Raw genomic sequence first — 16,624 nt, 5'->3', positions numbered from 1 at the left:
GAATTAGAAGCAGAGCTAAAAACAGAGTTAGCGACTTGTTGTTGTTATTTGCTTTTTAGGAACATTAGCAACTAAGGCCATATTGCTGCGGGGACATGTGGTGGTCATTCCCCAACCTTTCCGCATCCTCCGTATTTGGTGGTCACGGGTTCAAACCCCGGTCTAATCAAGAAGCGTGTGCTATGCACTGCCACTCCTGCCCACCTGGCTATGGAGGTGCCTAGTTAGCAAGAGATATATCCATTTCAACAGCAAAAGAAGAGCTAATCCAACCAAATAAGGTATTTTCATTGTTAAGAAGTGAGATGAATTTATATGAAGTGACACGTACACTGACACCGAATCTAACAATGTTATTAGATACACTGCTAACAATTAGATCTACTTCAACTCAAAATGAAGGAAATTTTCTATTTCAGGCTTATTTGTAACTAAGCAAAGACTCAGGCTTTGTGACCAAACAATTAATGCACTGTGTTTTTTTAATATTTCATTTTAATAATGATTGTAAATGTTAAATGCTAATATTAGTTTTCCTTATTATTTGTTTTGTTTCAGCATTAGTCTTTACTTAGGTTTCTTTTATGCTAATCTCAAACTTAAGGTTTTTGAATAAATGAATAGAATAATGTTGCCTATCTGTATGCTGTACCAATATAATAAAATTTTCTGTTTACATTCATCAAACTATGAATCGTATTTTTTAATATCTAATTCTTATTAAATTTTAGTTTTTTACTTATATGCCACAATATACAATTCATTATAATAACATTTCATGACTAGAATATGGACAAAAATTATTTTCAAAGAGATAGCAAATATTTAATCGATAAAATAAAATTTTCGGGAACCACAATTTCTCATTCCTGGTTCCCAAAGATTAAAAAATATCAGGAATTTAGAAACCTTAGATGTAATGGTGAAAACATAACCAAACAGAACTTATATATTTAACTTTACCTTCCATCCTTAGTAGATTAAGTGTGTCCTGGACAGCCCGATATTTAGGTTCATTGCGGAAAGCATGAGCCCAAATCTGAATCAGTTCAAGAATCCTATTTTTCACATTTTCATTGGTTGGTTTCTGAAAAGGAATTGGGGTAAAAAAATTTAAAAATAAATAATAAAAGTTGTATACTTATGTGTTTTTAAAAACCTAAATCCATTCCTATGTCTGGATAATTTTATCTCTTACAGTAAGTTAAAACCAACTTGAGGTGTAAAGGTTATGTTTAACCTTTTGTCTTCAAAGTTGAAAGGCAAGCTTTAATAATTCTCAAATTATATATTTTCTATTCTTAAACAAATGAACAGAAAAAAAAAGCAATTCTGCTATATTATTAAAATCAATCATGGCGACTGATTTAACAACATATTTATTTTCTTTTAAATTATTTTTTTTCCAGGTTTGTTATTCTGGGAAATCTTGTAAAAGAACAGTTTCATACCAAGGAAATATTTTCTAAAAATACCATTCCATTAGCCGTAATCCGTTATCTTTGTATTGTTCAAAAATATTGTAGTTTTGTGAACAATACACATTTCAAGAAACAATCCATTATTCATAGTGGATGATTTTTTTCTTCTTTTGTGTACCAGTTTTCGAAGTTTATAACGCAGCTATCAATAGAAATATTTTCTTGAAATTTCGTTAGAAGATCAAATATACATCCAGGGAACTGCTGTTCTGATATTGTTCCCTAAAAACAATTACAATAGAGCAAACTTTTTTTTTTTATCAAATGCGCATTGCAGTGTTATCAGTTTTACACCAATTTTTCCCATTTCCAGTGTTTTTTTTTTTTTTTTTTTTTTTTATGAAAACCCCAAACACGAAAGGTATCAAAACCTATAGTACTTAGTACCGTGCATGGGTTAAATGAGAAGTATGGGGGGGGGGACGCCGGAAACTTTGCTCTAGAGTGTAGCTTCCAATAAATGAATTTCCTTGATTTTCTGTTAGTAGGTGCAATACACATTGAAGAAAGGAAATACGATCTTTTCGCTTTTCAGAAACAATTGTTAATACCATTTTGCTTTATTGTTTCTTATACCAACAAAGAGTAGCTTGCATTTGTCTTTTGTTTGTTTTTTGCCTTCTCGATAAAGCTATATGGAGAACTGATGCAATCCTGGAGCAAACCGTTCTCATGCTTCGTTCCATAAACAACTCCTCTCTGTAAACAGAGACGTGCGCACGCTCTCTCTAAAACAATAAATGAATCAAGTATTGTTTCATAAGCCCTAGGCTAGTTAAGGTGGGGGTTAAAAAAATAACTGTAAAAGGCTTAAAAAAAATGCACACTTGATGTCACATTTTTGTCGTTTGCGTGAAACTGAACAGAAATTTCTGAAAATTGAAATGAGAAAATCGAAGAAAACAGTTCTGGTTCCAGCTATAGTGAGTTTCAGCTTTCTAGATAGAGTAAAAATTAAAGAATTTATTTGTTAAACCCAGTTGGGGTGGGTACACACCCCAACAGACTTGAATCAGGCTAAGAGAGAGATCCAAATATATATTTGGAAAATGCCACTTCATTTTCTGAACACTAAGTGAGAAATAAAAAGGTATTGCAAACACTACAGACTTATTCATATATAAAAGTGTATAATTTTCCTTCTCCTTGTTTCTTCTTGTAATGCCTGTGTGCAATACTTGTATTGCTACCTCATTCTTTGTTATATTTTATGTATATTATTATCTGCTGATGTTCATATTTCATATGCCTGAATAGCACCGACTTTTAGGTGAGAAAAACTATCACAAGAAGCATGCGTACATGTGCTCACACATGCTTTTTTTTTTTTTTTTTTTTTTTTGTAGTTGTTGGTGCATCGGCTTCTGTGGCCATAGTGCTCCTCCCAAGGTTTTTTGCAGTACTTTGATCCAAGCCCGAGGCGGGATTTGAACCCCCTTTGGGTTGCCAGGCAGGCACTTTACCCACTCGGCTAGCCCGATCGGCACTCACACATGCATATATATATATATATATATATAGAATATCATTAGAAAAAGTAAATCAATCCAATAATAAGAATACCATCAAGGACTTAAGAAAACGCAAAAAAAAAAAAAAAAAAAAAATATTATTATTATTATTATCGCTTTTTACCGACAATCTAGATGACTTCAACTGGGGCCAACCACCCAGAATGAAGGCAAAAAACGATAAGAAGTTCTCTGTTTCTGTGATGATCAATATATGCTAAGTAATTTAAATCTAAACCAAATATAAACCAGTATAGGCCGAACATAAATCGAATATAAATAAATCGAATGAAGATAATTAATTAAGAAAAATTTTGAAATATTAGAATCAAAGGTAAGAAATATAAGTAAAATATAAAAATGTAAGCATATATTAATCATCGTTGACCCGACAGAGAACGTAATTTAAGGATTAAAACAAGATTAAATATATAATACATACTACATTTGACCGTATCTAGGACATAATGTAATAGTCGTCAAAATAATATGTGGTGCCCCCTATGTGATGGATACGGTAAAAATAAATAATTAAATTAAATTAACGCAAAGAGAAACATGCAGATAGTAAGAAGAAAAACTAAAGGAGTAGGAAAAATAGAACCTGAACTCCACAAAGGCGAAAAATAGTGGTATAGATAAGAAATAGTTTCTCCTACGTCCTCGGATTGCCCTAATAATTTCGGAGAAATAAAACTTTTATTTCTCCGAAATTATTAGGGCAATCCGAGGACGTAGGAGAAACTATTTCTTATCTATACCACTATTTTTCGCCTTTGTGGAGTTCAGGTTCTATTTTTCCTACTCCTTTAGTTTTTCTTCTTACTATCTGCATGTTTCTCTTTGCGTTAATTTAATTTAATTATTTATTTTTACCGTATCCATCACATAGGGGGCACCACATATTATTTTGACGACTATTACATTATGTCCTAGATACGGTCAAATGTAGTATGTATTATATATTTAATCTTGTTTTAATCCTTAAATTACGTTCTCTGTCGGGTCAACGATGATTAATATATGCTTACATTTTTATATTTTACTTATATTTCTTACCTTTGATTCTAATATTTCAAAATTTTTCTTAATTAATTATCTTCATTCGATTTATTTATATTCGATTTATGTTCGGCCTATACTGGTTTATATTTGGTTTAGATTTAAATTACTTAGCATATATTGATCATCACAGAAACAGAGAACTTCTTATCGTTTTTTGCCTTCATTCTGGGTGGTTGGCCCCAGTTGAAGTCATCTAGATTGTCGGTAAAAAGCGATAATAATAATAATAATATTTTTTTTTTTTTTTTTTTGCGTTTTCTTAAGTCCTTGATGGTATTCTTATTATTGGATTGATTTACTTTTTCTAATGATATTCTGTAGACATTGTGGGTGTATTGCATGATTGCTTGCAACTGCATTAACCCATAAATATTAGTTATTGTCTTTTAACTTTCTTGCTTTGCTTTATTTCTTGCTTTCCTTTTATCACTAATATAACTATTAATATATATATATATATATATGCATATATATGTATATGTATATATATATATATATGCATAGAGAGAGAGAGAGAGACCAAATTAACTTGTCAGCAGAAATGACACTGATCAATACAACTTACTATTTCACAGAAATTTAATCTCAAAGATTCTATAATTCACTTGTATCTGCCAGTATTTACAGTTTTTGATGTTCATCTCTTCCTTCTACTTATATACACTGCTACACTTAATTATTCAATTAAGAGCATAGACTGATGATCACAGCATAGAGCTATGACTGAGGTCCAGCTGTCAGAGGACAATCCAAGTGTTTTGTTTCAAAAAGGTGATATACCATACCATCACATTTTCAAAACATGGTTATAATACTTTTACAAGTGCAAATCTGCTAAACTGAACAAGGATTCCATTCTTTTGTCAGCTTGTTTAACTGATCTAACTCTTCACTTCAACCTTTGACTTTTTTCCTCTGGAGATATATGATATAGCACAGAGAACAATGAATATTTTTTTTTCCACAAAAGTATTTGTGATTTTTTTATATTTTTTTATAATTTTTTAAATATTTTTTCACAAAAATATTTGTGAAGTTACTGCATGAGTTCGGCATAATATATTATGACTATATAACAATAAATTTAATATTCTTGAAGCAGGCAGAGCCACAAATAGAGCATATAGTGAACTTCATTATTCTGAAATAAATTTGGGAATAAACTTTATATTTTGATTTGGTTTTTTGGTTTTTTTTTTTTTTTAAGGAGCATTAGCAACTAAGGCCATATTGCTCCGGGGATATGCAGTAGTCATTCCCTGACCTTTCTGCATCCTCCGTATTTGGTGGTGACGGGCTCAAAATACGGTCTAATCAAGAAGCATGTGCTACGCACTGCTGCTCCTTCCCACCTGGCTATGGAGGCACCTTTATATTCTGAGAAGTGACTTATTTTTCAATGTATCTTTATTGGTTTAGTCAAAATAAATTTTGAAATCAGGAAAAATCATTTTAAATCATCTTATATCTCACTTAAAATTCATTATCCTTTTTAAAATTTATTCTGCATTATACCGAATAACAAATTATATTATATAAATATGGAATATAAAGTACTGGTTCACCTTAACTAGTTCTCTAAGTTCTTCCATAAATGATCTAGCAGATATTTCTTGATGAATAGGTGTTCCACAATTTTTTGCACATGATTCCAGAACCTAAAATATTAATAAATACAAACAAATAATAATAAATAAGCAATATATGAAATTAAGAGTGCTAAAATTTTAAAAATCTCAAGCCCAGAAAATTTAAGACATTACTAGCAGGACTAACATCCTTTTTCTAAAGTGAACTAAAGCCAAATTGAGTGGGGGGGGCATGCAATTTTTACATAATAGTGACAATTTCTTACACGCAGCACAAACTTTGGTATTGCTGCACGGTAACATGTTGCATTTGAAATAATTGAGAATTTGTTGCATTCAAAATACTCAATAAAAAGTATCTTAAATATAAAAGTATCAGAGTAATGATAATTTGATATTAAAGAAAAGCACTTTACTTTTGATACATTGTACGGCAAATATTTTATTTGCAGTACGATGCTGTCACCATGAAAGTAGTTATGATGGCACTGCCATCTGATCAGAGGACACCACATTGAATAATTATCAAAAGAGTGATGATTTAAATCTGCACTTTGAAAGATGCCAAATGGCAGAATCCAAAATATTAAATCTGTCTGGAGTATAATAGTTTCAAAACTATTGGTAATAATGCTTAGTTTCAAAAAGTAAGCAAACTAATTAAGCAAATGGGCTGAGAAGTAGCAAGTGAAGTTAATATTGACAAATGCAAGGTACTTCATATAGGGAGCAGTAGTCCCAGATTAACATACCAGCTGTGTGGTACCATCCTCAGGGCACTGGAGAATTAAAAAAATCTGGGGAAAATTGTGCAGTCAGATATGAAGTCCTCTGAGCAGTGCAGACAGGCTGCTAGGACCTTGGTCGGATTACTGTTTCAAAACTTCTGATGTCAACGTTTGCTCAGATCGTGTCGGTGAAATTATTCTTGTAGGAATGGAATCCTTTATTCCACACTCCACTTTAAAATCTCGTCCTTTATCTAAACCTTAGTTTTCCAATAAATGTGTTAAGGCTGCTCAAAAGAAGAATGTTGCATATCGTAATTGGCTTGTTTCTAATTCTTCAGTTTCATTTTCTGCCTACACCAAAGCTCGCAACAATTGTAAAGCAGTTATTAATCAGTCCAAACTAGATTTTCAACAGGCTAAGAGTAGAAAACTTGCTTCTTGCCCTAATGGTAGCCGAGCATTCTGATTTCTTATCAAAGCTATTGGCTGCAACTTTTGCCCATCTCTGCTCCCACCTCTGTCAACACCAGATGGTTCTGTTGTCACTTCAGCCAAGGATAAAGCTGGCCTGCTAGCATCCCATTTTTCTTTCAACTCATGTATTAATGATTTTGGTAAAACACCTCCCACCATTCCCAACACACTTCATTTAATGCTTCTTGTGGTCTTCCGTCAAAAGGATGTCAGAAGGATTTTGATGAAACTTGATGCTCAGAAAGCTCCAGGTCTTGATGGTTGTTATTTGGTTTTTAGGAGCATTAGCAACTAAGGCCATATTACTCCAGTGATATGCGGTGGTCATTCCCTGACCTTTCCGCATCCTCCGTATTTGGTGGTCACGAGCTTGAACACCGGTCTAATCAAGAAGCGTGTGCTACGCACTGCTGCTCCTGCCCACCTGGCTATGGAGGCGCGGTCTTGATGGTATTTCTCCACTTGTTCTCAAAACCTGTTCTGCTGAACTTACTCCTGTTCTGTGTCGTCTTTTTTCACTTTCTTATTCCAAGAGTTTTTTTCCTTTTGCTTGGAAATTTGCTCATATTCAGTCAGTTCCTAAAAAGGGTGGCAAATGCTTCCCATCCAGTTATCATCCCATTGCACTTCTACTCTTTCTAAAGTAATGGAGAAATCAATTAACTGCCAACTCTTAAACTATCTAGAAACCTTCCATCTGATCAACTATCACCAGTATGGATTCCATCAGTGTTGCTCCACTAATGATATTATTGCTTATATTTCCTATCTATGGTACTAATTCAATGGAAAAGTTTGGTGAAACTCAAGCAGTTGCTTTTGACATTTCAAAGGCTTTCGATCTTGTTTGGCATAAAGGTCTTCTAAACAAGCTTGCATCTTATGGTTTACCAACTGTTTTCTGTAATTGGTTATCCAGTTTTCTCTCTGATTGCTCACTGATGGTGATGATAGATGACTCTCTGTCTTCTAACTTCTCCACTAATGCTGGTTTCCCCCACTCTTTTCCATTTGTATATTAATGACCTTCCATTGACTGGAAGCCGACCGGGCTAGCCAGGTGGGTAAAGTGCCTGCCTGGCAACCCAAAGGTTGCGGGTTCGAATCCCGCCTTGGGCTTGGATCAAAGTACTGCAAAAAACTTGGGAGGTGCACTATGGCCACAGAAGCCGATGCGCCAACAACTACAAAAAAAAAAAAAAAAAAAAAAATTGACTGGAAACCCTATCCATAGTTTTGCAGATGACAGCACATTGCATTCTACTTTACAGTTTGAGAACTCTTGCCCTGCTCAATCAGCTTCGACTTCTCGAATATCTGCTACCAATTCCTCAAATGCTGATCCCCAGGTAATTCTTCAGTGGAGCAAAGATAACTTAGTTGATTTCAATCATTCTAAAACTCAGTCTTGTCTTATATCTCGCAAAAAGGATTCTTCTGCTCCTATGCTTATCTTTGGTGATACTCTGATTTCTAGGCAAGATGATATATCTCTTTTGGGGATTACCCTGACTTCTAATCTTTCTTGACACAAGCACATTACAAATATTGCTTCCTCTGCATCTAAAAAACTTGGTTTTCTCTTTCGCTCTCGACATTACCTTTCTTCCAAACAGCTGTTCACTCTGTACGAATCACAAATCCATCCTACCATGGAATATTGCTCCCATATTTGGTACAGTACCCCCAAAACCTCTCAGGCTTCTAGATTCCATTCAGAAGAGGGCAGTTAGGTTAATTAATGACTTATCTCTAGCAGAGTCTCTCCACTCGCTGTCTCATAGATGTACTGTTTCTGCTGCATGCCTTTTCAACAGATACTTCCTTAGGCACTGTTCTTCTGAATTGGCTTCTATAATTCCCGGTCTCTCTTTCAAAACAGTCCGAGCACATGCCTTTTCATCTTCCTCGTTTATTCATTCAGCTGCCATTTTCTGGAACAACCTTTCTTCTTACGTATTTCCTGACAATTACAGTCTACAGAAGTTCAAGTCAACCAGAATTTTGCCGAAGAGAAAACGAGGTGATTATCCCATTGGATAAGGCAATGGTTTGGTTGTATCTTGATGTTTGTTTGTTATTTGGTTTTTAGGAGCATTAGCAACTAAGGCCATATTGCTCCAGGATATGCGGTGATCATTCCCTGACCTTTCCGCATCCTCCGTATTTGGTGGTGACGGGCTCGAACCCCGGTCTAATCAAGAAGCGTGTGCTACGCACTGCTGCTCCTTCCCACCTGGCTACGGAGGTGCCTGTTGTGTCTTGAGCACTGTATATAGGTCTGAAAGCTTCATTTTAGGAAGGACCAGTCTTATTACTCCTCTCTGCACACAGGTGCAGAGAGGAGTAATAAGACTGGTGAGGGGGAGCAAAAGTGTGCTCTTACCAGGAAAGACTTCAGTTTTGAAAACTGCAGTGTCTGGAGACTAGGCACCTGCAAGGAGATCTAAGGCGTTTAAGGCCTTGAATGGAACTGAGTAAGCCCAATCCTGATAGAACCCTTCTTCTTGCTCAGAGCACACGAGGGGATTGGGTTTGGGTTTGGGTTTTATTGGTGCATCAGCAACTGAGGCTATAATGCGCCACACGAGGGGACATAAATTTAAAAAAAAAAAATCACTAACTATCAACATTAACTATCAACACTATTATGAACTTTTGAGTATAAAAGTTCTGAGAGACCAGTAATTTAGATTCCACGATCTCACTGGCAGTTTGTTACCCAAAGTTTGGTATTTTTATCTGCATTTATAGTCTATCTTGAATCAGAAAAATTGATCAATAAAGAAGTAACAGTTGAATTTCTGGGATAAAAGTGAATCGGGAAGAGGGATTCCACATAGATTTAGATGATTTCTTGTTAGGGTTCTTGAATTTAGCTGATGTGTTGGCTTGTTTTGTAGTAAACAGTGTTACATGTGGTGATTATGGGCATCCTGCAGGGATATCACAGTTTATAACTGATTTAGAAGACAAAATCAATTTGTGATTTTGTCTTCTAAATCTGAAGAATGATTCTGTTAGAAAAAGACTTGATGGCCTGAATTCAGTATTATTTAAAAAAATTGAAGAAGTAGTTTATGACTTGTCCATACGTGGTTTAAAACCTCAATCTACAGAAAAGATTGCTGATATTGAGGGCTCATCGCATATTAAGATATATTTGAACGGTTTTATTATAGCTGTTGTGATATTTTGCAAGTGGTCAGTTTATCTAAAAGTTAAGTATGCTTTAAGTTAATCAACTATGAATATTTTCAGAGCACTCTTCCTATGACTTCATATGCATATTCTAATGTCTCTGCCAAGCCTGGAAATATTACAGGAAATCATTTACTGGAAGTCCTCTCATTAGTCATTAGCGCTACCATAGTACTCTGTGGATGTCTTTAATTGAGAATGAGATCTTTCCAAAGAGTTTAGCAAAGAGTGGTGCAACTGCACAGGTCCAGTCCTTGAAGGGGACAAAAACAAAATGAATAAAAATGACTGTATTATGCATTCAAGCACATCATTCAACAAGTCCCAGATATCCAATCAAAATTTTTGTAACCAAATCAAAACCAGACAAAATCAAAATTCTGGTTACTTTATGATTAGCTCTAATGAGTGCCATATCACCATGATACAAATGTAATTTATTTAACTTTCTCAATATTCTTATTTTCCTTTTGTCCCCCCTTCCACAGCTCTGGGCCCTGGTGTAGTTGCACGTCACTGGACCTAATAAAGATGTTTTTTTTTTTTTTTTTCCCCCAGCAAAAGGCCACACACTACATTACCATTACGACATGCAAGCATTTTTGGTTGAATGCTTTATTTTTCTTGTAGAGTGGTTGATCTGGAGAAAGTGAAATTCGTAAGACAATTAATGAATTCAAACATACAATTAATATGTGCACCAATATTTCCATACCAGGTGCTCCTTAATATGTCATTCATGCTGGGCTGTTTAGATTGGTACCAAGCCAATTCAAAACACCAGGAAGTGTCACTGCACTGAGTCTAAAATTCTAAGCTAGTTTGTCTGTTTGCAAGATTACACTCCTCTAGAGTAAATCATCTATGAGAACCTTACTCCTGCTTGAGACTATGCTGGCCAGTCCCACTTGCAAAAGCTTCAATAAGAACATAATAGTCGGCCTTGTTTCATTGCTGAATCATCAAGAATTTGCATTATCAACAAGGTAATGTAAATTTTTGATGATTCAGAAATCTGGACCTAGATCTTTCCAAATGTAAAGCTTTAGAATCAAAACTATTGAATCATAAAATCTTGAATTTGCCCATGTGAAAAAAAACAGCGAATTAAAGGCTAGAAGTCAAGGACTGATTTGAATTACAATAGTGACCTTTGTACTGACTTGATATAACAGATTTGGAAAATGGTAACTGTCTAAAATTTTAACAACTATGCAATCGAACCAGAGCAAACCACTTGGATGACACCGCAGATATGAGAGATTTCAAAGGTAACATGTGCAAATAGTATATCAAACTACACAGAAATATGAATACTGAGAAAACTCCATTTATCTGGAATATCCTGTATTTTATTTCATTTAATTGATTCAAAACATATTTCTGCATCTGTTTTTTTCAAATACATTTATTAAAAAAACAAATTACATTTATAAAAATCCCCCCCCCCAACCAAATCTGAAATTGTCTTACCTGCAGAGTATATAATACAACATGAGGATTTGCAGAATACAGTCGCTTCTTCATGGCACTCATTGCATATCTAGGTCTTAAAATGAAAAGCATTAAACAAAAGTTTCAGCAAACTAACTAGTGAATATTTACAAAGCATAAAACAAATATATCATAAGAAATTAATATTTTCATTCAGAATAAAATAAGAACATACAGGACATAACTGATATCAGTCAGTGAATAAAAATAATATTGATAATCTCAGTATAATGTTTCTAATTAAAGATGAATTATATTTATTTAGCTATAATACACCATCCAATATGATCTCCTCCTGTGTATGGCGGTGAGTATACAGAGTCCAGTCACAATATTATGACCATCCCCCAATGTAGACATCACACATGCCTAGCGAATCATAAAGGGCACTTGTCAAGTTCACACACTGCAAGTATATAAGGCTTGACGTTCGGCTTCCGTGAACACAGTAACAGCCTCTGTCATGGGCAAAGCATGTGACCTATCAGACCTGGAAAAAGGCATGATCATTGGCTATTGGGCCAGGGTTGCCAGCATTTACGAAACAGAGGACTTTGTGAAATGCACACATGCTGCAGTGGTGAATGTGTATCAAGACTGGACGAATGGGACAGTTTTGACTACCCAACATGCCAACTGTGGAGCCCCATGCACCATTGATCCCAGAGGTGAATGTCGGCTGAAACAGTTGGTCAGGATGGATCGGCACGCTACTGTTGCTTAACTGACCATCCAAATGAACCAGGGGGCCACAAGAAAAGTCTCCAACACGACAGTGCAACGAACCCTGTTGCGCACTGGGCTCTGGAGCAGACACTTGGTGACAGCACCCATGCTGATGGCCTTTCATCGAAAACAATACTATCAGTTTGCACAGCAATACCAACTCTGGACTGCGGCTGAGTAGCAACGGGTGGCCTTCTCCGATGAGTCATGGTTTCTGCTCCACCAAGTGGATGGACGGTGGCGTATTAGGTGTGAAACTTCCGAGAACAGACACCTGGACACAACTGTTGGCAGAAGGCAGGCTGGTGGGGATGGCGTTATGATCTGGGGAATGTTTTCATGGCATGGCTTGGGTCTGCTGATACTTCTGGAGGGCACCCCGAATGAAAATGGTTACCTATTGATCGTCGCTGATCAGGTACTTCCGTACATATTGGCCGTGTTCCCCGGGGGGCGATGGTATCTATCAGCAAGACAATGCTCCATGCCATGTCGCCAGAAATGTCCGTGAGTGGTTTGAGGAGCACGATGAAGACTTCAAGCTACTCCCTTGGTCACCGAATTTCCCCGGATCTTAACCCAATTGAAAATCTATGGGGCCACCTCGATCAACACATCAGATGGATGGATCCTCCACCAAGGAACCTACAGGAACTCCAGGGTGCACTGCAGTCTGCATGGTCACAAGTACCCGTAGTAACTTTCCGCGGACTTATTGAGTCCCTCCCATGGTGGCTGGCTGGCTGTGGTGTTTTTCAGCTTTAGAATTTTAAAATAATCAATGTAATGTTTGGTACACATGTTGGTGAGGTTATGGATGGTTTTTCATGGCAGACCTTGAAAAAACCAGCATGATAACCAGATATTGATAGAATATGACATAATTTTCATCATACTTAATTCACTTATAGAATAATTAGGTATAAAACATAATTGTACAAATAGGACATAGCATCATTTGTCCAATTATGTTTTAAACCTCTCTCATAGCAGGAGTCCTTTGCCCTAAATTCATTGAAGGAAAATTATCTGTAATGTTTGGTCATCTGTGATAAGTTCTTCTTGGCTATGGGCTGTATTTTGCAAATGATTTATGACTTATACCAATAATAAAATTCTTAAGCTTTTACACAACTACTTACATAATATCAAGAGATATATTGAAAATGTCACATTGGACTATAAATAATCAAGGCCAATTGGGATAGTTTTCTCCATTTCTGCAGTACTAATACATTAACAACTACTTAAAATATAAATATTGAAATTTTAGGAAAGGTACATTACTGATAATTGGACTAAAGTACATATATATATATATATATATTTTACTCAATTCCAATCACTAACTACAGCTGTCATCTCTATTCTACACAAATATCACATGTATATGTGGTATTTGTTCTGCATATACATGTGATTGCAGAATAAAGTTTTGAACATACTTTTTTAATAATATTTTTTAATAATATGTAATAATATTTCCTTATATACTTACTGTACATCACCTTGTCTTATGCAGTCACATATTTGCAGAATAGCATTCCAATCAGGTTCTAATAACAGATGACTTGTTGCTTTCTCTAAAAAAAAAAAATGATGATATATAAAGTTATCAAACATATATATTAAAAAAAAATTATCACCAGCCTTTAGTGCGTGTGTGTGTGTGTGTGTGTGTGTGTGTGTGTGTGCACGCGCGCAGACCAACATCCCAAGTTGCTCTGTATTCACCTCTGTACACCTCCAATATTCTCGTATTTTTGGGAACAAGAAAACATTGCTTTTTTTTATTTTTCTTTTTTGACAAAAGAGATCTGTGAAAAAGTGATATTGACACAATGCAAAATCCACTTATCTCGCTTGACAAGTCTGAATGATCTTCTTTGACAAACGCACTGTCATAAACATTTCAAAACTTGAAGACAGAATGCCTGGAACTGTTTGCTATGGTGAAACAAATTTATAAAGTGCAATTCTTTTTGATATAGAAAAAGGATATCAGCAATGCAATCCAGCAATGCAACAGCACTACTGAAAGGATTTCATCAAAAAGATTTTCAGCGGTGTGTAGCAGAAAAGTGGAATGTGTACTAAAATCAAATGGAGAATACTAGAATATACTTTTATGTGACCACACCCCAAAAGTTTAGTGATAATAAGTTTTTTTTTCCATCGTAGAAGCTGTTTAGTTATATCATTATCAGAAAATTATTGCCTTTATTTAGGTGACAATTATTTAAAATTTTTCTAAGATTAATGAAAATTAAACTTTCCAGCAAAATGATAATTTAAGATAAACTTAATTCAAAACATTGAATATCTGAGGGTTAAAAAAGCTTAAGTTACTATTTGCATTAAAATGGTATAATGATGCAAGGCAACAAAGTCATTCTGCATCTGCCAACAAAAAAACCTCTTATGTAATAATAATAAAATCCCATAATTGAAACATTGGTTTAGAGGGGGATCCACTTGTCTGCAGAATTACATCTTAAAAGAGTACAAACAAATGAAATGACTACTATGGACATATCTGTCAGAATTTTGAAATGGCCCTGGAAAGGGATTGGATTGTAAGCTATAAATGTTTAAATGCAGCCTCTTCAAGAAGCCATATTCAAGTTATAAATGCATCATATTTAAAACTAACTGTATATAAGAAACAGACATACTATACTTTTGAAGAATAGAGTTCTTCTAAATTATAGTAGGTGTATTTCTTAACTTACTTTTTAACATAGGATTTTTATCTTTAGCTTCAGTCTTAAAGGGGCTATTATTTAAAGAATTTTATGGCTTATAATGTAACACTTTCAGGTCCACTTCAAAATTCTAAGAATACTTATAATATTTTGTCATTTCACTTCTAAACAACCATTTAAAGTAGAATTCTTCAAATTATATAGTCTGTTTTTATCTATTTGGCACATTATCTACATTTATCAAATGTAACTCTCATATATACAGGGTGTCTCAAAAATATTGGTACAAATGTTTAGGGGAGGTAGGTAACATCTAAAGGAATGTGAATCGCATAGGAACCCATAACCAGAAACATCACCGTAAGTCAATAGACGGTGCGGTGATGTTTTGGCAGTGGCTCATCCACTGCCGCACGAAGAGCATGCATCGATATACGAACTGTGAGCTGGCAGACATGCACCTAGTGTATGGATTAGCAGAGGGAAATGGATGAGCCACTCAATGAATTTATGGAGAACGCTTCCCAGACATACATGTTACGAGAACACCGTTTGTTTGCGCGTGTGCATCAAAATTTGTGCGATTATGGGTCATTTAGAGGTAACAGGAGTAGTGCGGGCAGACCACGTTTGACGCGAACTCCCACCATGGAAAAAAGTGTGTTGAATGCCATCCAGAATAATCCTATTACCAGCACACGTGCCATTGCCTCTGCTTTAGGAGTGTCTCGTTGCAGTGTACAGCGTGTCTGGCATGACGATTCCTTACACCTCTTTCATCTCCAAAGGGTTCAGTTACTGCTCCCCCAAGATCATCCTGCACGTGTGGCTTTTGCGCAGTGGTTTCTCCAAGAAAGTGTTCAAGATTTGAATTTTCCAGCCTATGTTTTGTTCACGGATGAGGCTTATTTCACTCGGGAAGGCTTATTCAATCAGCACAATGCTCATGTGTGGGCTCATGACAACCCACACGGTGTGCGCTCCCATGCGGCACAACATCGCTTCGCAATAAATGTGTAGGCAGATATGGTCGGTGACTGCTTAGTCGGCCCATACCTGTTACAATCCCGCACAAACTCCGCTAAATATCGGATCTTTCTTGAACAAGTTCTACAAGGGTTACTTGACGATGTTCCAGCAAATGTGAGATGCAACATTTGGTTTCAACATGACGGGGCGCCTGCCCATTATGGAAGGTGCGTTCGTGACCATTTGAACAGGCGTTTTGGGCATCGATGGATTCGCCGTGGTGGACCTGTTGCCTGGCCCCCACGCTCACCTGCTTTATCAAGCCTCGATTTCTTTCTGTGGGGGACTCTCAAATCTATCGTGTATGAATCGCCTGTGGAGACAGAAATGGATCTTGTGGCGAGACTAGTCTGGGCTGCTGCTACTGTCAAAGAAACTGCAGGTGTGTTCGACCATATCCGCCAATCCATGCTGCGTCGGTGTCACGCAGGCATAGCTCTCTTGGTGGAACCTTTGAGCATCTGTTGTAACATCATGAAATGCATCCATCTTGTACTCCATTGTTAATATTATGTCAAATAAATGTTTGCCACTAATTACTGTCTTGTGTCATTTCTGCTTCTTGTGCCTCTGCTACTATTTTCCCATGACGTTTCCGGTTATGGGTTCCTATGCGAT

At 35.9% G+C, this 16,624-nt stretch overlaps 1 protein-coding gene and 1 pseudogene across 1 annotated transcript in view; one reads left to right on the top strand and one right to left on the bottom strand.

Annotated features, from left to right (window-relative positions):
• LOC150076799 (hepatocyte growth factor-regulated tyrosine kinase substrate-like) overlaps positions 1-16,624 on the bottom strand; it is a 155,525-nt gene that overhangs the window by 114,105 nt on the left and 24,796 nt on the right. Inside the window, exons 3-6 of the mRNA XM_090386541.1 lie at positions 13,771-13,855; positions 11,526-11,601; positions 5,623-5,715; positions 964-1,087 (exon numbers count right to left, since the gene is read on the bottom strand). Of these exons, the coding sequence (XP_090242667.1) occupies positions 964-1,087; positions 5,623-5,715; positions 11,526-11,601; positions 13,771-13,855 (378 nt within the window). The remainder of the gene's footprint in view (positions 1-963; positions 1,088-5,622; positions 5,716-11,525; positions 11,602-13,770; positions 13,856-16,624) is intronic.
• LOC150076800 (translin pseudogene) lies at positions 9,429-10,092 on the top strand (annotated as a pseudogene).

Source organism: Mastigoproctus giganteus, chromosome 12 (genome assembly GCF_048544385.1).
Source record: "Mastigoproctus giganteus isolate SK-2022 chromosome 12, ASM4854438v1, whole genome shotgun sequence".
NCBI lineage: Eukaryota > Metazoa > Arthropoda > Arachnida > Uropygi > Thelyphonidae > Mastigoproctus > Mastigoproctus giganteus.
The sequence above is the reverse complement of the archived record's forward strand: the minus strand, read 5'-3'. Positions and strand labels throughout refer to the sequence as shown.